The sequence below is a fragment of the Polistes fuscatus genome, unplaced genomic scaffold (genome assembly GCF_010416935.1).
Source record: "Polistes fuscatus isolate 324 unplaced genomic scaffold, CU_Pfus_HIC Scaffold23, whole genome shotgun sequence".
Classification (NCBI taxonomy): domain Eukaryota; kingdom Metazoa; phylum Arthropoda; class Insecta; order Hymenoptera; family Vespidae; genus Polistes; species Polistes fuscatus.
In genome coordinates this window covers 428663-456497 of record NW_025113100.1, presented here as the reverse complement: position 1 = coordinate 456497, position 27835 = coordinate 428663, and the positions used below count along the sequence as shown (strand labels likewise).

Below are 27835 nucleotides of genomic sequence, written 5' to 3'. Positions count from 1 at the left end.
GAAAAATCAGTTAAAATTTTATTTTAAATACAAGCATCGAGAATCACCTTAGTTATTTTCAACACGTTTTAACCAACGATTTTTCCACCCTCGTTATCACAAAAACTCTTTATCCGTTTTTATTTTCTTTTTCCATTAAGTCCAGTACCGTAAGAAAAACTATTATCGTAGAAGAAGAAGAAGAAGAAGAAGCTCGTATTTACAGAGAATCTTAAGATTTACTTTCACAATTAGACCCAAATATGTAAACTAATTTGTTGCTAAGTTCTTAGAAAATGATTTCTTCATCATTCTACTTCGTACAATCATATCTATGAATACAAAGTCGAAATTCCCTCCTCCTCCTCCCTCCCCCCTGTTCTCCCCCACTCCCTCCTTCCTTCCTCTTTTTTTTTTCTTTCAATTCTTACTTCTACTTCGTACCCTACTTCTATTATAAATTCTTTCACGTTGTAATAAAGGAAAAAAAAAAGAAATAAATGGCAGGGAAAAAAAGGTAGAAAAAAATAAAAAATATAATAAACTGTTCAAATGTAAATTTAAATTAATAATACATAAATATGTGTTAATATATATATAAATTCTTAAACTTTTCAATAGAATTTAAATTATATTTATATATATCAAATATAATTCACATTCCATGAATAGATTTGATTCGTTCTCTGGATAAAAAATAAAAATGTGGGTGAAGGATTTATTATTATTATTATTATTATTTTTATTAAGTTGTTGTTGTTGTTGTTATTATTATTAAATAAATTAATAAAATACTCCTCATTTATAAATAGTAATAGTAGTATGCTTTATTTCCACTGCGTATCTATTTTCATTCTGAATTACGTACGTGGCGTGCGTGTGTGTGTGTGTGCGCGCGCGCGCGTGTATGCGTGTATTTATAACGTGTACGTATACAATTTCATTCTCTGTTTTTTTTTTTAAATATTTTTCCCCGTTTTATTTTTACTTCTGCCGATGTCAGAGGAAAGTTTAGACACGGGAAACAAGTATAAAAACACGAATGAAAAATCGTAACGAACGATTTCAATGAGACAAAAGTGGTTGTTGCGTTGTTGGTGGGTGGTAGTGATTGGTGATGGGGGTTTGGAAGGGTGGAAAAGGGACGAAGGGGTGGAGGAGAAGGGAAAAAGCTCGGTGGTTAAGTTCGCAGCATTTATGGAATGCAAGCGGAGTGTGAAAAACGCAGATTCAAATTGGCTATATTCGCTGAGCCCACGATCGAAGGTTCACTTTTTTATTCTATAGTTCTTTTTTTTTATTTTTTTTTATATATATATATATTCTTTCTCTTTCTTTCTTTTACTCACACACACACACACTCACGCACACTCTCGCAACGTAGCGATACGTTCATTGGACCATTCCAAACTAACTTACACATTTTTGACCCTTACACTTCGCACCAAATTTTATTTTATAAATCTCTCAACTATTCGCGTACACTCACTTTCGAATGATTTTTTTCATTGAACTTTTTGCAATAAACTTCGTCGAAGAAAATTACACGCTCGAGAATAAGGTAAAAGCCCCCTCGGTTGGCCAGGCCCCCTCTATTGGCCACTTTATGCCACAACAGTGATTATAAATTATATGCTGATGTGCACATGGTGACAGTTTTTTAAAAAAAAAATTCTAATTTTAAAATATCATTGAAAGTAATTCGGATTATTTTAAAAATATATTTAAAAACGAAAAAAAATAAAGTTGTGCAAGACTTCTGTTTTTGGATGGTTTCTTGTTAAGTAAGGTAAGGATACTGTGATTTTTATTAATCTATATATTTCATTTTTGACAATAGCAACCAAAATATTTTTTTTTCTGCAATTAACATAGCTTAAAATTATTATAGAAATTGAAAATTAAGTGATTTTTAATTATTCTCCATTAAAAATATGGTGGCCAAGCATGGAGACAGTATTATTGCCTCTGTTTTTATCATTAGCCAACTTATGGCTATTCGCTTTGAGATTATATATATTTGTACATAAAGTATTCAACTAATTTTTTAATACTAATGAGTAATTAATTTCTTTCTACACGAGTTTTGAATTATTCAATTTTGATTTATTTAATAAATTAGTTATTAATTAATTATTTATTTTAAATAGGAAACATGGCCAAATGAGGGGACATGCGTGGCCAAAAGAGGGAGAAAGTTGGCTAAAAATAGGGACATTGCAAATCTATGTTTTTTTTAATTTATTATTAAAATATTTATGAATAATTTGTCTTTTCATTATTTTTATTCAAAGCTGAAAGCTCAAGCTTACAGGTTAAACCATTAGTTTAGATGTAAGTTATTTTATTGAATGAATATAATTTTTCTAAAAAAGAAAACGGCTTAACTGGCCAACCGAGGGGGCTTTTACCTTAATGAGAATTAGAGAGAAGGAAAAAAAGAAATAAATAAATGAATAAATAATTTATATGTAATGTGTGTATTATAATTAATTAATCCGTCGTGAAGTTTTTGTTTTCTCTTTTTTTCTTTTATTTCTTAAAGAATAAAAACGAATTATAATACACGTATAAGTAAAATAAAAATTATGAAATCATTTAGTTTAAGGAATATCAAAGCAATATTTTCTTTCAATCTAAATTGTTAAATTGTTCAAAATTGTGATATTATATCGTTGTTTCTAAAAGTTGTAAAATTGAAATAACTGTGTAGGAAAAAAGAAGAAAATAATCAGACCTATTTTAAATATCATTTATTCGTTTATTTATTTCTTTATTTATCTATCTCTCTCTCTCTCTCTCACACTTTCTCACACTTTCTCATTCTCACTTTATTACACATCTTTCATCTAATTTTCATATATTACTCTTCCGTCAACGAAATTCGCGTTTAAACGTGCAAGTCGGATAATTAGAAATAAATTTTCATGAAACTTAGATATATATATAACACTTCCATAGGTATTTTCAAATAGCAAACGTAGTTTATCAAAGAACATAAACGACCACTAAAGTGCAAAATTGATGTTTCTCTCTCTTTCTCTCTCTTTCTCTCTTTTTCTCTTGGTAGAGTAATTAGAAGAACGAAAAGGAATAAGCAGTAGTATCGAGAAGTTAATAAACTCGTAACTACCGTCCATTTTTATTTCTTTCCTTTCTTACTTTTTTATTTTTTTATTTTATTTTTATTTTTTGTTTCCTTCAAACTCTACCACCTCGCATTCCTCGCATGAACAAACGCAATAATTAATTTTCCCCCTCTGGCATACACGTATATATCGAACTATAACACGCATTTCCGGTTCCAGTGGTTAGGTTCGTCGATATTTTACTGTTTTAGTAAAATCTTAGCAAGAAATCCACAGAGTTGAAAGGAAGTAGAAACGATTTCCTCGCTTGGATTAATATTTTTCTTCTATCTTTTTTTGTCGATTCATTTCTATTTTCATTTTATTATTTCATATATTAACGGGACGTCGTGTGTTCGCACTTCGAGTTAATTTGCATTTCTCGCGATTAACGAGCTCGTTAATAAACGTAAAGCCATGTTTCCTTACGTTTATTCTATTTTCTTTATTTATTTCTAAGATAAGTAACCAATCATGAAATATATATATATAATACAGAGAATGTTTCAGAATAACTATTCATACTTTTTAAAATGCAATGACGGGAGAATAATTAAAAATGTTGTTGTTGTTTTTTTCTTTTTTTTTTCTTACGAAATTTCAATCCGATGTGTGTTAATCATTATGAAAGTTGACTGAATGAAAAATACAAATTTCAATCTTCAATAAATACACTATTGATACTTTGTGTATGTGTGTATGTGTATGTGTGTGTGTGTTATAAATATTATTCTAAAAAAATTGATATCGAATAATTAACGAGTAACTCGATTAATCGTAAGATTCAATTACTAAACGTAGAAATGATCTTCAAGAAAATAATTAATTAATAAAACAAGTAAATAAGTAAGAAACTATATCCCTAAGAAAAGGGATCAATCTAACCCTTCGACTATCTCGTTCAACTACGACAACTATGACGAAAGACGATACTAGATTTCTTTCATACTTCTTTCGAAAAACTCGAGAATGTCGCAAGAAAATGTTCGACTTAAAACTATGGAAAGTTTATGAAAAAGAAAAATAACGAATAAAAAAAGGATCGATAGAGATAGTAATAATAAAAATATAAAAAAAAGAAAACTACTACCACCATTCCACTTCTATTTTCCATTTTTCTTAATAATAAAAAAAAAAAATTAATTAGAATATATTTAAACTAATTAATTTAGTATTATACACCTAGTATAAGTAATATTATACTTAAGTGGTACGTACCACAATGTTCATGCACATCCTGCAACGTATACATATATCTATGTATACTAATACATACATATACATATACATATACATATACATATACATATACATATACATATACATATACATATACATATACATATACATACATATACGTAGAAGAGAAATTTACAAGAGAAGAAGAGGCGTGCCCGTTAATGATGCATCATTAATTTCGAACGTTAATTTCGTACGTGCGATTGGACCTTGAACTAAAGGAAGCCCTTATCCATTCATTAAAGTTTGGTAGTGCTCAAGAATAAGCTGCCACCACCTTTACCAACACAACATTGTCGATCGTACCATGGAAGACCTAATTTTCGAACAGGCACGAGCTAAACTCAACGCTAATGAGCTTCGTTTCCTTTTTTTTTTTCTTTCTTTTATTTTCTTTTTTCGAAACCTCTCTTTTCTTCTTCTTCTTCTGCTTCTTCTTCTTCTTTCTCCTGGTTTTATTTTTTTTTTTCCTATTTTTCTTTGTAGAGTAGATTCGTGTTACGTGTAAATTGCACGATTAGATAAATATATTCATGGGACGATAAATAAATGTATTAAAAATATAACGAAAATTGTATGAGAGGAATCGATTAGATCGATTATTAAAGAAGAGAAGTGTGTATGTGTGTGTTATTTTAAATTTCTATAATATTTTATAATAATAATAATTAACGAGAATATTTTGTAGATAATAATCTATCTCGATTAAGGGGTTATACGCAGTTAGAAATTTAAAAAAATCGATTTTTTTTTTTTTCATTTTCGTAATGTACATATATTTAAGTATATTCTCTGAAAATTTCAAATCGATCCGACAAATATTCTTCACTTCATGTAAGCTGCAAACAACAATTTTAACTATGCGTAAACGTCTCTTTGAAACTTTAAACGCGTTTTTCTCAAAACGGTATTTTCAAAGTCGGTGATCTCGATTTTTCAAAAACGGCTTCACCGATCGGTTTCGAATTTTACACGATCTTCTTAGATATATTCCTCGGGTATTAAGTATAAGGAATAATTTGTAAAAAATTTATTACTATTTTTTTGTAACAATTTAGAGCGAAAATTTTAGTCAAAAGCAACAACTTTTTTTTCAAATAGACGCCAATTTGTCAAAAATCAAAATTTTTATTATTCCTTGGTTTTAATACCTGCATTAATCTATCCTTTAAAAGAATCCACCATATTTTTTAATTTCAATAATCCAAACCGCCAAAATGAAGATCACCGCCAAACGTCTTTTTTTAGAGGACGTTCAGGAAATCATCTACAGGAGCGGTGCAGATTCATATTTTTACATAATCGATGCGCTATTGTATTCTCAAAAGTTGGCTCTATTTGAATTGCCATCACTTTTGTTTGAGAAATAAAAACTGTTTCTAGACAAAATTCATGAAAATACGTCTTTTTCGAGCCTCGCAACTGCGTATAACCCCTTAATTTGATATAATCATAATAAGTTATACATTATCTTTATTTTTATTTAATTTTATACGCGTGAAAATATAATGGAACGTATATAACAAAAAATATATATATATATTTAAAAAAAAATAAACGAGGAAACTCGAGCTTTCGTGATTTTTCCTTGAAAGAATAAAAAGGAAAAATAAATAAAATAAAAAAAAAAAAAAAGAAATAGTAACGTAAAGCAAAGATATCGTGTTTCTCACTCGATGTCAATCTGTGCGGAACGAAAACGACCCCGGTGTATTTACTCAGCGTGATGGATTAATTACAGAAAAGAAAACTCGAAAGATACAGGGTGGGGGGCGGAGGGGGGGAGGACTGTCTAGAAAATATGAAGGAGAGAATAGAAGAAGAAGAAAAGAAAAAGAAAAGGAAAAGGAAATAAAAAGTAAGAGCGAAGAAGTTTTCTCCCCAGTTTTACCCACCCACCTCCCCCCACCCACTAGATTGACGTGGGAGGATCATAATGCTTCGTCAAACTCACGCTTGAACCGAGACTATGATTGGTATATATATATATGTATATATGTGTGTGTGTGTTTGTATTAGTTGGAACTCGAAGGAACATTGGAAAAATGGATTTCTTGCTATTATTGTTTCATTAAATTTTTATTTAATAATTATATGCATCGTACGAACCCTAAACACTAATTTCGTACGAGTCTCTATGATTTTTTTTTTTTTATTTTTTTTTGTTTTCTTGCCAGGGGAAAAAAGCGTAGTACATTTGTTTTTTTTTTCTCGATAGGGGACTTAATTTAATTAAAATAAAAATTGAATAGAAATAAATCGTCGATGATGATTACTTTTGGTCGTTATTATGTTTCTTTTTTTTTTTTTTTTTTTTTTAAATCTCAAACAAAATAATATTTAACGAGAAATAAACGATATTATTATTATAGGATATTTTTTCTCTATCGTTATTCATTTCATTGAAATTCGTATTTCGAAATGAAATCAATTTATTTAATAGACATTGATGACACGATGATGATTATCATGATGATGATGATGCTTTTATATTCGGTTTAAAGGCACGAAATGCGATTTAACATTTAACGCATAATCATTATTATTTTTTGTTTGTTTGTTTGTTTCGTTTCGTTTCGTTTTGTTTTATATGAAATAATTAAAAATATTATTCACATATCATTTATTAATATTATTATTATTAATGATCGTATAATTTATTTGAAAAAAAAAAAAAAAAAAAAAACGAATAAATTAATGAATTCTCTCATCTCGAGTAAATAATACCCACCATTAAACGCATTTATTTATTTATTTATTTATTTATTTCTTATTCCTTTTTTTTTCCTTTTAAATTTCCTTATTCTTCTTCTTCTTTTTTTTTTTCTCGTCAACGAAGCTTAAAAACAAACTAAAAAGAAAGAAAAAGGCTTCCAAAGTTTTTCGTATAATAATTAATAATATTTTCTTATAATTCGTCGTGTTTAAATATCTCTCTCTCTCTCTCTCTCTCTCTTTTATCTCATTGCTCTCACATATTTAACATAACACCCTCACATTCTTACTTTTTCATCCACTATGCAATAATTGTTTGAGTTCCCAACGAAACATCTTCGATGATTGATTTTCTTCCCCCCTTTCCCCCTTACAAGGAGTCAATTAATTATTATTATTATTAGCAATAAAACTTGCTACCATTTTTTTAATCTCTCCCTTTTACATTTATTTTATTTTATTTTATTTCATTTTATTTTATTTTCTTTCTTCATTTCTTATTCAGAGATTTATAAGAAGAGAAAGAGAAATAAGTGCAGTTAATTGAAAAAAGAGAAACAAGAGACCACGTGTTCTTTTTTTTTTTTTTTAATTTATACGCAGTAAATTGTTTTCAATTCGATTTTTTTTTTTGTAACAACAACAACAACAACATCAATAATCTCTCTCTCTCTTTCTCTTTCTTTTTCTCTCTCGTGAACAATTTATGTACACATATAGACAACAGAGAACGATCGAGAAAAAAAAAAAAGGGATGAAAATTGAGTTCACCGTCTTAAGATCTATGAAACTTACGATCTAAACGAAATAAGAAATGTTTTTTGTTCATTTTTTTGTTTGTTTGTTTGTTTAAACAACGTGCATCTCTACGTGCATTTTTCCAAACGAACAATTACTTTTATAAACTTTCTTTTTCTCTCTCTCTCTCTCACACACACACAAACACACATACGTAAACGTACAGGAGCACTCTCTTTCTTTTCTATTTTTTATTCCTTTGCAAAAACAATACGAAAAAAGGGGAGAAAAAAAAATTCACGCGCACAAACGAACCCCCTTTCCTTATCCTTATCCTTAAATTGTTTAAAGGCAGAGGAATGGAAAACAAAAAGGGGGACGAAAATCTCGATAGCTGTGTTCGTCGGGAACTCACTTTGTCGCAAAAAAAAAAAAAATACAAGAAAAAAGAAAAAAAAGTTCAATGATCGAGTAGATCGTCCAGCAGGGATTTACTTGTCGCCAGGAAAAAAGAAAAAACGAATCAAACGCAATTAGGGAAAGCGATTTTTAATAATCAGTTTCTCTCTCTCTCTCTCTCTTTCTTTCTCTCTCTCTTTCTCTTTCTCTCATATTATAATAATCGTATCGATTCGTTTTTTCTAAACGTGTTCACGATTAATACGTTTACATATACGAGTAAATCCGTGAGGCGACCATTTTTTTTTTTATTCTAAGATGATACATACATATAATTTTACTTTTTGTTTTTTTTAATTATTATTATTATTATTATTATTATTATTATTCTTAATAATTTTATTTTTTTATTTTTATACATACATATATATAGATAGGTTTGTATATATATATACGTATAAAGTTACGCTTGAACACCTGATAATAATCAGGGGGACAATAATTAATTTACGCGCTACGAGTATACACACCTACCATCCACCCCCTCCACCCTATCCCATCCCGTTTCCTTCACGACGTGAATAAATATTTCAATCGAACTCGAAAAGAAAATTAGTAATAAGAAATATATATTAAAATATTCGACTATGTGTCTGTGTGTGTGTGTTTGTGTGTGTTTGTTTGTTTGTGAGATCGATAGAAATGTTTTTCTTTTATGTTCTACAACAAAATAATATAATGATAAATAATGTAAAGAGACAGATGATGATAATGAGAGAATTAATATGCGTTAACTAAACACGTTTCGTAAAACAAATCATTTGGATGACGCGTATTACTTTTGTTCCAGTTTAAATAAAAGATTTTTAAATTGAAACAATATTTAAAAAAAAAAAGGAATTTAATATGAAAAAAAATATCATATATTATTTATAGTAATTAATATTTAAGAATAAAATCTCTCATTATTCTCCCACGATTCGGATTTTGAGCAACGAAAAACTCGCGTTAAATTAACGACGTTTATAAACAAAAACAAAAATTCATCTACCAGTTGGAAAAAGATTATTTACAAAAACGATAGTTCGATGCAAAGATCTTTTAATTATTGTTCCCCTCGGAGATCTGACAATTTGTTTCAAAAAAAGGAAACCAAAAAAAATAGAGAGAAAATAAAGATAAAACACAGTAGTAGTCGTGGTCGTACTCGGCTGATGAAAAAGTATTAAACGGGGGTGCGGGGGGAGGGAAAGGGGTTAGGGGTTTAGACTGCACTACGCGATTCGTGAGTTCTCTCGGAAAAGGGTGGAAGGAAGGAAAGAAAGAGGGGTTGTCGGGGTTGAAGGGGGTGGAGGTGGGGGGTGGGTGTCACAGACACGAGGGCTGCGCGCGTGTTTGTTGCACTCGGTGCAATTCCGTGGACCATTCTCCGCTTTTAATCGTTTCGTCGATTAATCACTAGATCACCGTTTTTTAAAAACACCGTTTCGTTTCTTTCCCGTTGCGAATCCGGCGTTGTTTCAACGAAAGGTGAAAGTTGTTGGTTGTTGTTGGTTGTTGGTTGTTGTTGTTGTTGTCGTCATCGTGTTTTTCTTGGAAAAGTGCAACTTGTCCGGCTTAGTTTATTTGTTCTTCTTCCTTTCTTCCTTTCTTTTTTTTTTATCTTCATTAACTATAATCATTTTTTAATCCGAAACTAAACAAGATTTGATGTACATAGATTTTGCGTATCCTTTTTTTAATGCATTTTTTCGAGATGAGAAAAAGATATATTTCTCAGCCCTTCTCCCCCAATCAACCCCGTAAATTGACCACACTTCACGATGAAGAAAACTTTCAAACGAATGAAGCAGCAACCGAACGTCGTTGACTATCTTTCTTTCTTTCTTTCTGTGTGTCTTCTTCTTCTTTCAGTGTAGGCTTGTCACGTACACTACGTGTATACTACTTGCACCGTTAGGAGGAATTCTCTCCTCCCCACCAAACTTGACTACTACTACTACTACTTCTTCTTCTTCTTGTTCTTCTTGTTCTTTCTTCGTGATGTTGTTCGGCACGCGTCCGTTTCGTTGCTCTTCTTTCTTCAGCACAGTTCGTCTCGTTACTCGATTATCACGAGTCTCGTTTCATTCCCGTTTAATAAATTTGCTTCGGAACAGTAGAATAATATTCATCTATTCCTCGTTCGTACGTTCATTCTCATTCTTTCATTCATTAAAAACTTCTTTGTATACTTTTAACTTTACATTATTTTTCATAATTTCCCTCTAACGTGTTCGGAAGAGGATATAAATGAAAATAGAAGCGAAACGAAAGAACCACCGTATAATAATTCGAATAGGAATTGTCGTTCCGTTAAAAGAAAAAGAGAAAAAAAGGAATGAAATAGAAAAGAAAACTTTCGATCACTACTCCTCGGCCTGTAACAAACTACGAAAATCCTGTTGCAGTTTGGACTCGTGGTAACTCCAAATATCATTGAAATCCTCTTCGTCTTCCTCGACGAATATGGATTTGTTGTCCTCGTCGATGGTAACTACGGAGGACGAGAAGATCTGAGGATTCGGCGATGGCGAATAAAACTTGATTTCCAAGTCCCGATGACCGTTCGGCGAGGTAACGATTTCCGTGGATACCTCGAGGCCCTTGGAGCTGGGTGAACCAGCTGAATTACCTAAGTTACCGTTCGTCGAGGATACGTTAGAAGTGCCGTTGGCTGTACCACCAGCCGATGATGCCGTCGTATCACCGTGCCAAAACGTTCCGCTACCACCGCAACGTTTGCTGCCATTCTCGGATTGACCCCTGTCACCGATCACGCCGACGTCTCTGCTGGGTGCAGTGGTAATTTCTTCGCTGAAGTAACTTGTCGGATCACTCCAGCTACGCCTTAAAATTACCGCGGTGCCGGAAGAGGTTGCACCCGGTGCTGGTGCATCGCGTTCCGATCTCGTCAAACGCGAACATTCAACGTCGAATAATCTTTCGATCGTTGCTTGCTGCTGTTGTTGTTGCTGATGATGATGTTGATGTTGATGTTGATGTTGGTGCTGATGCTGATGGTGCTGATGATGATGTTGGTGCCGATCTTGACAACCGAGAGACGAACCACCACTACCACCACGTGACAGAAAGATTTGTTGTTGAGCAGAAGGGTATTGATTAACGGGACAAAAATCGTTACACGTTGGTGCAGTTAAATACGGTGAATATCCGTTCTGATCAACGTCCCATATTAATCCGGACGGATCGCAATAACGACACTGACATAATCCCAATCCGTCGGTGAAACCACCGTCCTCGCAATTTCCCGGTGCATCGTTATAATCCTGATGATGAACGTAACGAGATGCAACGTTGTTGTTGTTGTTATTGTTGTTATTGTTGTTGTTGTTGTTATTACTAACTACGTGATGGTGGTGATGATGATGGTGATGATGATGACTATGCGGCCTGTAAGCTGCTTTCGACTGAATCGCTCGCATCGTGCCCGGCACTACGACGTTTCTGTTGTCGTCCAGCACTTTCACTTGCACGTGCCGATGCGCGTACCTCTGTTGCCTGATGTCGGCAATGGCCTGCACGGAAGACACCTGCGCCCGGCAAGAACCGTAAACACTTTCCCTGCCGATGGGTGGTCTTCTGTGGTTTCTCTGTTGAACCGATCCACTTTCGTATCTTTGTTGATCGTAACAACTAACCGATACGTAAGGTTTCAACGACATCGCGAGATTGGATTGTTCGTTAACGGCACCGTTCGGACTCGTTCGTTGTTGCTGTTGGTGATTATGATGATGATTATGATTATGATGATGATGATATTGTTGCTGGTGTTGCTGCTGCTGCTGCTGTTGCGATTGTTGTTGAGATTCCTCCAATTTGGTTAGCATAGTTGTCGTAGAACTCGTCGTCGTCGTTGTCGTCGTAGTCGCCGTCATCGTCGTCGTCGTCATCGTCGTCGTCGTCATCGTTGAACTGGCATCCATCGATGACGACGTTGCTATCCCTCCGTTAGGTGGTTTCCTATCTTTCTTTCTACGTTTCCGTGGTTTTATGATTCGCGGTAGACTGTTCTCCGAATTATTAGATCCAGAACTCTCGTCGCTAGCGATGCTCAACGAATCTATGTTGGCGATATTTGTCCCCGTCGAATCTTTGGAAACGTTCGAACAATCGCTACCCTTTCCGTTAGTCGTCTGGACCTTTTTCGCAGAATCCATTGGCCTTCTGGGTCGCGGCGGTGCCGGACATCTCGTCGATCCGCTGTTAGTAGAACCGTTCATCGTACTGTTCATCGTGTTCGCCGATGAGTTTCCATTAGCGTGAACGTAACCACCGACCGCGAGATTGTTGCTGTTGCCGTTGCTGGGAACTCCGTTGCTGCCAAGGACGCTGACACTGGCGTTTCCAACGTGTATTTTGCCGCGATTGTGAAACCGACCGGCGAGAATCAACGGTGCACCTTGTGTGTGAATGGCTAATCTGGAGAGGGGACTTTTGTGCAGGTGTCCGTTCAGCTGCTGCTGCTGCTGTTGCTGTTGCTGTTGTGGCTGCTGCTGTTGCTGCTGTTGTTGTTGTTGTTGTTGTTGTTCGCAGGCTTGCGATTGTTGTTGCTGTTGTCCAACCGAATTAGACAAGCCTTGATTACATCTACGAGGACTGGACGTCATCGAGATGAGCGGTGCACCCGCCCAACCACCAGAAACCGTACCGTATTGCATAGAACATTGTTCCCCACCGTTACCGTAATTCTGTCCACCAGCAGTATAACAAACTTTCGTATTATTCTTCCCCCTTAAATTATTCGGATCCTGTTTTTTCCCAATAATCGTTTTATGCGTTCCGTTACGAACGTTGGACGATATCAAACAGCTGCCGATGTAACGCTCCACCTCCAGGGTGCCCTGAGAGCCTGGGCTCATCCTTACAATAGGCTACTTATCGAATAAGCCCCTTTTTTCTTTTTTATCACACCTTATTATATCGTCAACAACGATTCTTAATAGATGATTATTATCAACTTAAGACAGGACACATTTCACCCCGTTTTAGCGGAATAATACAAAACCCTTCTTCTACCAATTTTCCTCTACTATCCTTGTTTTAATCTTATTTATATTATATATATATATATTTCTTGTTTCTTCTTCTATCACACCCAAGAAGAAAATAGGAAGAAGGAAGACGAGGAATAAACGATCACAGAACACTCAACACCACTGACCCAGTTTTCTTCTGTACGCGTCTTTCCTCTCGGCATCTCCACGAGCCAAGTGTACTCGATCTAGCCCATGATGTATGTGTCCTCGATAATATATGTATGCTCGATCATCACTCTCTCTCTCTCTCTCTCTCTCTCTCTTTCTTTCTCTATCTCTTTCGATCGGAAACGATTCCTTTGACGAAATTATAATAAGAAAAAAAAAAGAAAAAAAGAATCGAGAAAAAAAAATAAATCAGAGAAGAAAAAAAAAGAAGAAAAAAATTGTCAAAATTGGGAGATACGATAAATAGATAAACAGATATGAACGCAAATATTAATTAATTAATAAACGTTCACTTCTCGTCGGTATGAAATAATTATTCACGATGAAAAAATGTGATGTGTAACGTCAGATAAAAAACGTTATTATTCAATGATACTAAACACTATATTCTAACATACGCGAAGAATATATCTATCTCCCCCCATAAGACCGTACGAACCCACGGCTGGAACGATACTGAGAGACTACTAGCTCGGTTGAGCGCGCCTCTACACCAACGTCTCTCTCTCTTTTCCAAGTCACTTCGACGTGGGGAGGTCTCCCCACCCTTAGCTCCGCGAACACACCAGAGTACCAGCACCAGCACCAGCAGCAGCACCAGCACCAGCAGCAGCAGCACCAGCAGAACCCACCACCACGACGGTCCACCACCACCACCAGCACCAACCACCACCACCACCACCAACCACCACCACCACCATCAGCAGCAGCAGCCACTACTACTCTACTCTACCACCACCAAGTGCCACACAGCCTGCCTGTCTGCCTGCCTGCCTGGCTGCCTGCTCTGCCTTCTACTTTACTTCACAACGATACAGCGGCTCGACGAAACTTCATCGTGTGTATATATAACTTATATATATATGTATATGTAAAAGTAATATATATATGTGTGTTTGTGTGTGTACTGAAAGCGTCGTTCTTCCTCCGGATGACGGCGTCACAATTTAGCGAGCTATCGGAGAAAGCCGGCCAGTACAGCACCAGATACACAACACATATATACATATGCATATAAAAGATATATATATATATATTCTAAAGTTTAACACATCTAGAATCTTTTGTGAGGAGGAATTTGTTCCGGTCCAAGTTGCTTTGACTTTCGACGCTTCCCTTTCGAAAGATAAACTCAAGTATAACCTGCTTTTCCTTTCTACACGACTGAGGATAATGGGGAGGGCCAGTTGGGGGAGGGGAGAAGAAAAAAACTCAGAAAAAAATGTGCAGGGTTAGCGATAAGAAAGTCTGACGATTAAGTTTGATAATGCAGAAAACGGGAACACGAAGACTACTACTTTGCTTGCTTGCTCGCTTGATTCTACTATTCTGTACGAGAATAACTATTATATAATGGTTTATTGTTTGCATTTATCTGCAATTTAGTTAGAATAAATTCTACGAGCGAGAAAATGGTCTACGTGTCCAATCTTAAACGGGAACGAAAAGAAAAAGATATCTTTTGCATAGTATTAACGTTTCTTATAAATACAATCCCTTTTTTTTCCTGTTTTCCTAAACCCCTCTTTCCTCTTATTCCTCATTCTCGATCGAGTTTCCAATTTATACCGATGTAGTGAAACTGAGGGTGACTCAGGGGTGGTATCCCTTCTTCTTTTTCTTTTAGCAAATAGCTACTTTGTATCATTGGATCTTAGCGAAGAAGGGTTGGGTGGGGGAGGGTAGGTGGGTCTTGTAGGAAGGAAATGTAAAGTAATACCTCTCGATGCCACTCGGAAACGAGGAATAGAGAGAACTGATAATGACGAGAAAGCTCGTCACGCTGGGACGAGTTCTAGTTTGCTACTACTACTACTACTATTAACTAACTAACTCTCTCTCTCTCTCTCACACTTACTCACTCACTCTCTTTCTCTAGCTCGATGTGATTGGTAAATAGTGGCTTTCGAATCGGTTGTTGCAGCACAGGAGTGAGTCTGCTGAGTCTGTCTGATGTTTGCAAAGGATACACACAACTAAGACGAGATAAGACAAGAGACAAACCCTACGTTTGAAAATTACTAACAGGGGGAAAAAGAACAAGAAGAGGAAGAAGAAGAAGAAGAAAATTCAACGTGAACAGTTGACTTGGTTGATTGACTGGAAACTTATGCGAATGGAAATAGATATCACTCGACGTAATAACAATGAATACGTACATACATACATAGATGTGTGCATACATGCTTAGGGTCTTCCTTTCTCTGTCTTTTTCTAAGCCCTATTATCGGATACGGAAGATCAAGCAAACGTAGTCAGTCCTACCTAGCCAGATGATGATACGCGTACTCGTTTATGTTCCAATTTATGTGCACGTGGGTAGGAGCTAACGAGAAAGCCAAGTCGTGAAGATAAAAGTGAGAGAAAGGAAGAACTGGGTAGGGGACGAGAAAAAAGTAGGGGGAAGAGGTTTGAGGGGAAAGAGGAGGAGGAGGAGGAGGAGAAGAATGAAAAAGAACGATATCTTTGATCGTGGCATGGCACCCTCGCATCGAGGTCACGAGTACTTAAAAGTGGGTCACAAGTCATCAATCGCTTGCGGCGGCAAACCAAGCTACGAAACGATCCATCCGAGAAGAATTATTCGCACCACTGGCATCTTTCTTTCTTGTTTTTTTTCTATTTTTTTATATAGTTTCTCGTAGCACATATAGAAAAAAAGAAAAAAAGGAACCTAGAAGATTTTAACTCAACACAATGCACTTATACATTGTTTTTTTTTTTTTTATTTATTCGTAGAGATGAGAAGACGAAGATCATCTCGATATCAAAGAATTTTCTATGGATTATCATAGGATGATGATGATGAAAATCATTTTATATCGTTCGGTATACAATTCATGATAAAAAGAGAAAGAGAGAGGGGGAAAGAGAAAGAGCTATTCACGAAATCATTCGACGATGCGGAGCGATGCAGAACGAGTACGTTTCCGGGCTCACGATCCCCGTAATAGGATCGTTGCATCTATCGTGAGAATGACTTGGCGATAAATATTGTCTCGCCGATGACGTTGAAAAGAGATTCAATTGCATCGAAAAACGGGGCTAACGATGCCGAGCGCGACCAACAGAAATGGCATGTATATATATATGTGTGTGTGTGTGTATATGTATACGTAACTAAACAGCTAACTTGCTAACTCGCTAACTTGCTAACTCGCTAACTTGCTTGCTTGTTTGCTTGCTTGCTTGCTTGCTTGCTTGCTAGCATTGGTTGTTGTATCTTCGAAACGTTAACCCTCAACGATCATTTTCACTTTATCGATTTATTCGATCTAACAAACGACACGTACCGTTAGTAATTGTTACTACGAGCTATACATTTTTACGTAATGCACATTTTATACGATTCACGTAACATAACACGATAAAACGTTTATATTATTGCGTTAGATGTGTTAGATGTGTCTTATGACGATCATTTTGTTAAATCTTATAATATCGAGAGATGATTTTCAACGACAATTTTACAAATTTTACGATCGATTTAATTGATTTTCATAATTCGATTGAACGTAGAATATTTTGTCTTCGATATTATTTGTTTTTTTTTTATCATTTTTATTTCGATGATTATAATTTTCTTTTCAAATTCTACGAGTAAATAAGTTATTCAAAATTCAATTCGAACTACGAATAAAATATTCGTGTGTATTATAATTGAATCATTTGAAAAATAATATCATTTATATATATTTTAGTATCTCTTTTATCTTTTCTTAATTCATCAATCAAAAATCTGAAATAACATTCGTTCATAAATTTACAAGCAAACAAACAAACAAACAAACAAACAAACAAACAAACGAGCAAACTATCCATCTATTTTTTGTTCTCCCCTAGTTGTTTTAAACCCCTGCCCCCTTATCACCACCACCCACGAATCCATGGTCGGTGATGGTTCCCCTTGCGGGCGGCCGATTATTACACCGGCTTTGCTATAACTTTTCCTAGAAGGTATCCATTATCGTGATTGTTCGCAAGTTTATGGTCGACGTTCTCTTCTATGGTGCAACCAACTGGCTACGAATATTTTCTCAAGAAAAAAAAGACAAAAAGTATATAAATAAGAAAGAAACAGAGTGTAAGTATTTCGTATTCCATTTATCCGTCATAGTCCGTCATAGTTGGTCCTAGAAAACGTTAATCGTTAAACGAGAGATATCTAAAGCAAAAAAATAGATAAATAGATAAATAGATAGTCTGTCTATCTGTCAATATATGTGTATGTGAGAAAAAGAGACAGAAAGAGGATGACGATGATAAAAGAAAAGAGAAAGGTGTACACACACACACCGACAACGAACGATGGTACGATGGGTAAAATGAAAAGATTAAAAAACAAAAGTGTGCGCCAAGGTGTCGTGTCGTTTAAATTCTTCTCTTGCCTAGTAAAAAAAAATAAAAATAAAAAAATAGAAAAGAGAGAGAAAGATAGAAATAGAATGAAAATGAGAATGAGAGAGAGAGAGAGAGAGTTGAATGCGGAAGGATTCGACGTCGAAGATCGGACGGATTTCGCGCGTTATTACTCGTCGACTCAAACTGTCAGCTGACAGTCCGATAATTGCACAGGAACTCTGGATGCTACTATACACCACCATTCGTACTTGGACAGATCGAAAGAGAAATAAGGAAATAAATAAAAGAATAGGGCAAGATAAAAAGATAGATATTGCAATTTTTTCTCATTTTTGTACGAGTGTGTGCGTGTGTGCGTGTGTTTTTTGTCATCTCTCCGTTGAAACACATGGGAGGGAGGAGTGGGGGTAGACATAAATTAAATAAGAGCAAATATTCGCGAGTGAACACATTGAATTGGAATTTAATGAATATTTCCAAGTCAGAATTCTCTTCTCAAGCCAACATTTTGGCACGTTCAATTGGGCTAACCGTAAATGCAAAAGTAGATGAATCGTTCATATCGCGAATCATCAATCCATCTAATAGTTCGTTTGGGATAACTTCGTGCCAACGTTTTTTTTTGTTATATTCACCCTCCCTTTTTTTTCTATATTTTTTTATTTCGATAGAGACTGTTGTCGTGTTGTACAAATGAAAAATTAGAAAAATTTCGTTTAGCATTGCGTAATAATATTGAATATAATTATTGAATTATTAAAAAAAAAGAATAAAATAAATTAAGAAATAATTAATCGTTATATCTAAGTGGCATTAAATCATCAAATAATCGTGTGACTCGAAGAAAGCCAAAAAAAAAAAAAAAGGAAGAGTAACGTTGCTTTAGAGAGAAAAAAAAAAAAATAAGGGCATAACGTTATGAACGTAAAGTAAGTGGGAGAAGAGAAAGAAAAAATAATTCTTTTATTCTTAGAAAGTTTTTCTCATTTAGTTCGAAGAAAGTAAAAATTGGGGAAAGGCGGAAGAAAGAGTGTACGAGAAAAGAAAAGGAAAAGGAAACGAAAAAAAACAAAGGAAAAGACTAATCCGCGAGAAGGGAAAAGAAGAAAGTCAATTCTAAGCAAAGTTGGCGAGGATTCGAAACACTCTCGTCTTATTTTCGGTTAGAGCTACTACTACTACTACTACTACACTTCATCTTCACTCCCAGGCGTAGAATTTGCCACTTCGTGCAAAGTTCATTCGTTCGTTCGTTCATACACACACGTAACGTGCAAGAAGAAGAAGAAGAAGAAGAAGAAGAAGGAGAAGGAGAAAAGGAAAACAAACAAACAAACAAACAAACAAACCAAAGGAAAAGAAAAAAGTTACTAGTTTTTCCCTAGCGGGGGTATTAAATCCGACCGATTGGCAAAGATCCCAAGTTGGGCGCTAACGAACGCGAACCAAAACCTGGTTGGGTAGGATATATACGAGTGGTGTTCCGTAATCGCAACGGGTATACTATGGAAAACGGCTTGACGAAGGATAAATAGCCTAAAACGAGTAGTAGTAGTAGTAATAGTAGTAGTAGTAACTAGCCCGAGCTCGATACTTTCAAGGGGGGTGGAAGTAATCGTCGCAGTAGTGGGTAGTAGAAATGGTTCTGGTTCTGGTTTTAGTTCTACTAGTGGTGGTGGTATCGTTTGCTGTTGACCCGTTACTGGCTGGCTGGCTGGTGGGTTGGTTGGCTGCTTTTACATGTTCTGTTTACATCGATCTCGTAGCAATGGAAACACGAGCAACGATACTACTGCGCAATCGCATAAACGCGTGCCACGTTGTTGAATCTATAGGAAAAGAGTGAAAGGAACAAAAAGAAGAGAAAAAAAAAAAAAAAAAAAAACAATAAAAGGAAGATAGAAAACGATTTACGTTCGAAATTTGTTCAACCCTCTCTCGTCGTCTACGTCAACCCACCACTACCACACCACCACCACCACCACTACTACTACTATCGCTTTACTTTCCATGGGCTTCCAAGAGAATTCGTTTTCTCTCTATCGTGTTTGGGAAAGAATTGATCGAGGGAATTGGTTCGTCGTGTCGGAGTTCTACGATTACCACGTCTGTCCTCCCTGTCGACATGAATATCAGATTCCCCTTCAGCTACCAGCTCTCTCTTTCTCTCTTTCTTAATCCAACTATCGCAGAAAATGGAAAGATAGTAAACGAAATGAAAATCTTTACAAATTTCTAACCATTAAAGCAAAATACGAGACAACTAATATATCCCCTATTTTATTTCGATATCTTTCTCATTCTTTTTTTTCCTCTATCAGATTTAATAATCAAATAATCAAATAATAAAAACGAAATGAGAAACATCTATTATTATTTAAAATAATTTTATATTTCAACGAAAAGAGACAATTCAATCTTCCACCATACTTGTTGCAAATTATTAGATAAAAAGTCTTAAAAAATGAATGTATAATTAATACTACCTCGTTAAATTATACCTAAACGTAAAATACAAACGTCTGTGTGTAACGCGTATCGAGGCCCACCATCTCCCATGTAACAAGGGATGAGAAGCTTTGCCCTAAGGACTAAACCCATCGTCGAAGTGGAATGACGTGCAGTAACGCGACGTGGGAATCGAGACATTGACGCGCCATAGGGACATTCTAGGGAACATTCTGGGGAACATTCCTGCGTGTCCAGTCCGCATAGAGTGGATCGTTCGACCACCACTGAACAACCACCATCCCCATCTACTCTCATCCCTTCCTTCCTCATCCCTTTTGCCACCCTTCTACCCATACACCTACTCTAGCTGAACTTGCGGAAGCCTACAATCACGTTGGTTAATCAATGCTGACCAATTATCACGGCGGGAGATTTGATTTCCCAACGGTCCTCTCCAATATAACACTTCTATGTATGTGTGTATGTGTGTGTGTATGTATGTATGTATGTGTGTATACAGGTTGAAAATAGAAATTCTTATCGACTGGTTTGAAATCAATTTCTAATCCATCGTTAAAAATATTTCCCACTTACTTTTCTTCTTCTTTTTCTTCGTTTTAAATTCGCGAATGTAATTATTCGATAATTAAAAAAGAAAAAAAATAAAAATGCGTCGTAACTTTTAGTTTCATCGTCGCCAAAGATAAATCATTAAAAAAATGAAGAAAAAAATTGAGAAACAAATTCATCGAACAAAAGCACGGTATATTCCCGTTATTGTTTGCAAAAGAGAACGAGTGTATGTACTGAACGTTGAAAGTTGAAAAAGTGTTGAAAGAAGCAAACGATTACGAACAATTTTTCTCTGCTGAATTAAAGGACAAGGGAAACAAGACAAAAAGAGTATGTGCGTGAGAAAAAAAAGAAAAAAAAAAGAGAGATACACGGGTAGGCAGGGGGAGTGGAAGAGTGGGATAAAAATAGGGGAAAAAAGGGAAGAAAAAAAAAATAGGGAAAAAGAAACCGTGCAGGGGAAAGCGACCATTAAACGTTTGTAACTCCACTTCGTACGTGCCGTGGGATTGCTGTGGTACTTTCTGATAGGGAGAGATACATATATATAGTATATATATAAATAAATATATGTGTGTAGGAAAAATAGAAAAGATAAAGTAAGATGCTTTAAGCAGGAAACTTTTCTATCTGAAGTGAGTACCACTACTCCTCTTCTCTACGCTTACGAACGTTCGATTTGCTCTTTCCGAAGCTTCTACGGCTTAATGAAATTGCTAAATCTACCGTTATTTACCATCAGACACAAACACATATATATAGACACATACAGCATGGGGTTAAGATGATATTTATCTCTAGCATATTTCGTCGTTCGTGGCCAACACGAAAAGCACCCTTCTTCCTTCTTCTTATTCTTTTCCTATTCTTCTATTTTTATTATTATTTTTCTTTTCCTTTCATCATCATCATCATCATCATCATCATCGTCATGGTCTATCAATCTATCTATCCTTTTTCTATCCATGCACAGTCAACCAGTGTATATCCATCGTTCGATACTAATACGAATACCGGTTTTACCCATTTTTATTTAACTTAAAACCTATCGTCAGCAGGAAGAATTACGACGACTGGTGAAAGGATCATCAAAAGAGAAAGAGAGAGAGAGAGAGAGTTGAGAAGATTTTTATCAAGAGACGAGGAGCACGTCCAAATCGATTGGAAATAACGTGAACGGTTATGAACGATAATTAATGAACGACCCTGCGGTCACAGTTCGTTTCGATTGCGAACGAGATACCGTAGCATATATTCGATTAATAAATTCCCAACAGTCGGTGACTGACGGACTTATGACATCTTGTTTTTAAAAAAAAAAACACTATTTTCTTTTACATTCTTTTTATAAATAATTAATGTACGATAAGTACGTCAAAGTTTAAAATTACAAATAAAAGAAACAACGCGTGGAACTTAAAATTCACTTTGCCCCCTCCCCCCCCTCTCACTGTTCTCTTTCTTTCAATTCTTTTATCTTTGTCGACTATTTCACGGAAGAATATAATTCAAGCCTGTTTTTCTCCCTTCTTCTTCTACTTCTTCTTCTTCTTCTTCTTCCCACCCCTCTTTCAACCCCTGCAGAATCTTTCGTTCTAACTGACGACACTCTTTCATTATATCTCATCCCAGACGAGTGTAATTACGTTATCTTTATTTTTTCTCACCCTTCACCCTTCTATTTACCACCCACCTCACCTAACCTAACCTCACCTCACCTCGTCTCACCCCCGTTCGTTAAATCAAGCAACGAATTTGATCGCGGTTTTTCAACTATAACGCCATTCTAATTCCGTTTAACGTTATAGTCGAGATAACAATCTTATTTTTAGTTACTCGTAAAAATTTAATTGTGTCACACGCATTTATAAATTTGTATCCTGGCAAAAAGAGATAAATAGGAAAATAAATAAATATAAATGTAATTTATATACAAAAAAATATTAAAGTGTGTTAACTAAATAAAATACACGTATGCGTATTACGTACGTATAGATACGTCTAACTAATTATAATTATTAACGAAAAAAAAAAAGGAAAATCGTTTTAAACAATTAATGAACTTTCTTCTTGATTTATTTTATTTCAACGTGCTGGTCGACTCGAATCAAAAGAAGAAGAAATAAAATCAAACAATATTTTCCGAATAATATAAAAAAAAATTGTTTTTTTTATATTATTTTTTCTTTATAATTAGTATATTATATATATAATATTATATTATAATTATATTATATTATATATTATATTAGATATTATATTATATTATATTATATTATATTAAATATAATATATATATATATTTTTTTTTTATATTATTTATTTTTCTATTATATTATATATTATATTATATATATATTATATTAGATTATATTAAAATATATATATTATATTTTATATTATTTATTTTCTATTATCTATTTTTCTATTATTATATATATTTTTCTCCTATAGAAAAAAATAAAATGTGTGTCATTAAATTGACTATCATAAATAAATAAATAAAAATAGAAATGAAATAAATTATTTCAACGTAATTTATACACTTCAAACGTCTTTTCCGAACGTGTCCACGAGTTGACTGACCAGATAAATCCCCCCACCTGCCCCCCTTACGTTCACTCGTACCTTCTCCTTCCTAACGACCCCACCCAGGGGTCAAGAAAGATCATCGTGTACGATTATTGATCGAACTGTACGGAGTTACGCAGGTGCGTGACGACGTTAGGAATGACGAGTTGCGTTGTTGCACATTCGACAAATTATCTTTTCTATTATAACTTCGTTAAAAAAGATAATCAAATTTATTTAGCGTGAACGTATAAACGATACACGACGAATCTTCTAAATGAACAATTTCTATTATCCTGTATTATTAAATTTTCTATACTTACTTAATGGTTTGTTTTTTTTTATTTAAAATTAATCCACGAATCAATTGTTTCGACAACTTTTCATAGTTTTTTTCGTTTCACCTTACCTGTAACACAAAATCAAATAATAATACATTAGAATGTTTATTTGTTGATATATTTATCTGTATTCAATTAATAATAATAATTAAATCAAATAATTATGAATGTTTTTAATCATCGAATATAATTATACTTTTTATTTAGAAATAATTGCATTAGTTTAAAACTTATTATTTTTTTTCTTACAAATTACAGAACTCGATCGTTTGACCTAGCGTGGTATAAATTAGGCGTGGGAGTAGATTTAATGTTAAATATACGAAATAAGAAATAATAAAAAAAGGCATATATTTAAATAAATTGTTCATTAAACGTAGCAAACAATAATCACCCGTATGGAAAAAATGTTCAAAATCGTTAAAAACGATTCAACGTTTGTATTTAAACGTTACGAAAATGAAAGGAAGGAAAGAAAAAAAATAAAAAAAAAGGAACAGAGAAAAGAAGAAGAAGAAGAAGAAGAGGAAAAGGAAGAAAAAAAGGAAAGGTACGAAGAAGTGAGAGAAGAAATATCTCCGGATAAAAGCCACTCGCACGGAAAATCGCAGTGTCCCCTTGCTAACGTATAGAGTGAAATACTAAAATAAGAAAAAAAAAAGAAATAAAGAGTGAGAATGAGAATGAAAGAGAGAGAGAGAGAGATAGAAAAAGGTCGTGGAAAGAAGAGGTTCGAACAAAACTCGGTGTAGGTTCGCGAATCGCGATGTGCCAGGTGGTTGGGGGTTAGGGGGGATGAAGGGTGTGAGGGTGAGGTGAAAGGCTGAGGGTGCAAGAGCACGATACAGACTATTAAGCGTATGCAAAGCAAAGTTAATTTCATTGAACTTTCCAACACGACGATGATGATGGTAGGTAATGGTGGGTTTAGTTGTATGGTGGTGGTTGCTGGTGGTGGTGGTGGTACAAAGTTTTACAACGGCCGCCATGAATGTGGGGGTTTAAACGGCTGGCAGAGAATACGTAATGAGGATGAGAAAACTATACCAACGGGGTAGCTAGAGGGAGGGTGGTTGGAGGGGGTGGGGGTGGGGTGGTGCAAGTAAATATCTGACGTCTGCGCACCGTCGACGTTTAACTCGTCGGATAAAAGACTCGGTCGCGTGCCTTTTGTCTTTCTACAACCCCCCCACCCCCTCCCTCCTACTCCAGCAGCCCACTCCATTCTACCCCCTTGTTCCTGTTCGACCCTTCTTTTCTCTTCTCTGACACGTATTAAAGATCATCCGTCTTTTTTTTCTTTCTTTTACGTTAATTCGTATGAATATCTTGACGATGAGGAAGAACTCTTTTACGGTGTTCATTTTTCCTGTAAATTTTTTTTTTTTTTTTATATTTGTTAATTTAGATATAGTGGAATATATAATGCGTTGATAACAAATGAGATTATTATATTATTATATTTATGTTATAAATTTATTAGTCGGCAAGGTAATAATAATTAGTATCGATTTTGTAAAAAGTTTTTATGGTTCTAAATGTCCGAGTAACATAGTGGATCGATAATTCAATTACCCGAGGGGGTGTTGTTTTACGCGAATACGCGTTTTAACAATAATGGTACTTAAATCATTATCGTTAAACAATTAAATAACGTCTACAAGTTTGTAAAAGTACTTTAAGCGTATATATTGTATAATATAATAATGCTAAATTTCTTTCTCTTCAATTCTCGATGATTTATACAATTTTATATTAAACAAATATCAATGTTAAACATTTACAATGATATATTATCAAATAAAAAGTATATAAAAAAAAGAATGATGTTAAATTATACAATCGTATGAAAAAAATTCACAATATTTAATCTAATATTTGAGAAATATCTTTGTTTTTTATTAAACAATAATAATAATAATAATAATAATAATAAAATAAATAAAATGTTTATTATTATAATCAAACTGCTTGTGAAAACTAGGATACACGTAAACGTATAATATAATAAAGGATAATACGTTTATGTAATAACTATGACTCGTAATTTAACAACGTTTCGATTGAAGAAAATCAAAAGAAACAAATAGTAAAAAAATAATATGAATAAAAAAATATTCGACCACGTAAAAAGCAATGGTTCTCGTCTGTTAATGCCGGTACTTGTATAAACTTCGATCCCGGCACATCGTAAATCGAAAACTCGCAGACAGTTTAACGCATCGTGGCGGCCTTTCCATATCGGGATTCGCACTTTATGGTCCAGCAATACTTCTCTTCTTCTTCGTCTTCTTCCTCTTCTTCTTATTTTATTTTTTACTAACGCACACTAGCTGTACAGAGAGTGTGTATTTTATTTCCTTCCTTTACTTTCTTTATTTTACCTACCTACCTACCTACCTGCCTACCTGCCTACCTAACGTGGACAAAGTTTATTTAATGTTAGGGAAAAACATTGTGCTAGAACGAGACACCCCAGATGTTTGTTACCCTTCAGTTTAAAACACTTCCTGTTACCTTTTCAATTAGTTTATTCAATAATAAGAAGAGGAATAAGAAGAACAACAATAATAACTATGATCATAATTATAATCATCATGATGATGATGATGATGATTGAGAAACGTGACGTTGCTCGAAGTATTAAATAAAAAGAAGAAGAAGAAATATAATTAATGCATTTATGTCAGATTATTTATATTTCAGTAACATGTTTTATTTTCTATCGAAGAACTGTATAAAACGAATTGACATTTATTTTCAATATTTATTTTCAATATTCAATGAATTTTTGTCTAACTCTTGTAATGCAATTCAACGTTCAAGTTAAACACGAAAAGACACATTGATATTTCAGAAAAATAATTAAATTTAAAATCAACCATTACTATTACTATTGAAATACTATTAGAAGAAACTGAATCAAATTTGTAGCACTGAAGTGATGAAAACAAACGAGATCAGTTTAGAGATACGAAAAAAAGAAGAAGAAAAGGAAACAAAAAGAATAATAAGATAGAAAGAGGGTTAGGTTAGTCCAATTTTGGACAAATAAGTGAAAAGGTGAGCACTAGGGTGAGCAAGTAATTAGCACGGACAATGGTACTAAATTCATCGTGTAAGGTTCCAATCCTGCAAACAGGAACTAACGATCAGGGTCTTTTCTCTTTTCTGGTCCATCTATTCATGGCCCTAAACCCTTAATCCTTTACCCCTGTACGCCCTTACCTAAACCCCCGCTCCTATTTCCAACCCCTAGTACACCTTCGTCTTTCACTGTTTTTTTTTCTGCTTCTAGTTCAATAACAGCACCCTTGTGTACACTTCTGTTCACGACAGAATCTTCGAAAGAAAAAGAAATTGAAAAGAAAAGAAAAGAAAAGAAAAAAAGAAAGATTTCGTATCGTCTCGAGTCGAACGAAATTGGATGGTAACAGGAAAAGAAAGAGAAAAAGGAACTCCACATTCGACCATCGTGAAACGGTGAAATGGGGGTTGTGAATGTTCTCTTGGTTTTACCAGAAATCTCACACAACTGAAAGAGAGAAAGATTTTCGTCGTCGTTCGATGAAGAAAGTCCAAGGATTCGAGAACCCAGGGTTAGAAAACCAACCAACCAACCAACCCACCCTTTACCCCTACTACTTTCTTTTTTTAGGCTTTTATCAACGGGTCACGTATCAGACGCGAGAAAGTAATAGTCCCGTTTATTCTACTGTGTGTTTATACATCCGAGAGGAAAAGAAAGTGGGGGAAGGAATCTTATTTTTCTTTTTTTTTTTTCTTTGCCAAGGGAAAAATCTTGTAACGTATTAATCGATTCTAATCTTGATTGTAACATTAGTTTTAACGTCAAGTAAATTACTACTTAAAGAATTTATTTTGACTACGAAAAAACAGTCAAATTATTGTTGTATATTATTTAAATAATAAAATATACAGTTTTTAATTTTTTTTTTAATACGTATATAGAAAATATTTCAATAAATATTATTCCGTACGAAATATTTAAAAAAAAAAACAGAAATACTAACAATAATTAAATAAAGTTGACTACGAAAAAACATTCAAA

The 27835-nt window shown here is 34.4% G+C and overlaps 2 protein-coding genes and 1 long non-coding RNA gene across 3 annotated transcripts in view; 1 reads left to right on the top strand and 2 right to left on the bottom strand.

Annotated features, from left to right (window-relative positions):
• Positions 1-27835, bottom strand: part of LOC122518175 (CCR4-NOT transcription complex subunit 6-like) — a gene marked incomplete in the record, with an annotated part of 788395 nt that overhangs the window by 578434 nt on the left and 182126 nt on the right.
• Positions 10217-13664, bottom strand: LOC122518174 (GATA zinc finger domain-containing protein 10-like). Its single transcript, XM_043636922.1, has one exon. It carries the CDS (start codon positions 13118-13120, stop codon positions 10607-10609), a length of 2514 nt encoding a protein of 837 aa, XP_043492857.1. The 5' UTR covers positions 13121-13664; the 3' UTR covers positions 10217-10606.
• On the top strand, positions 14206-15826 carry LOC122518182. Its single transcript, XR_006304002.1, has 2 exons — positions 14206-14303; positions 15390-15826. It is a non-coding gene; the product is annotated as an uncharacterized LOC122518182 (long non-coding RNA).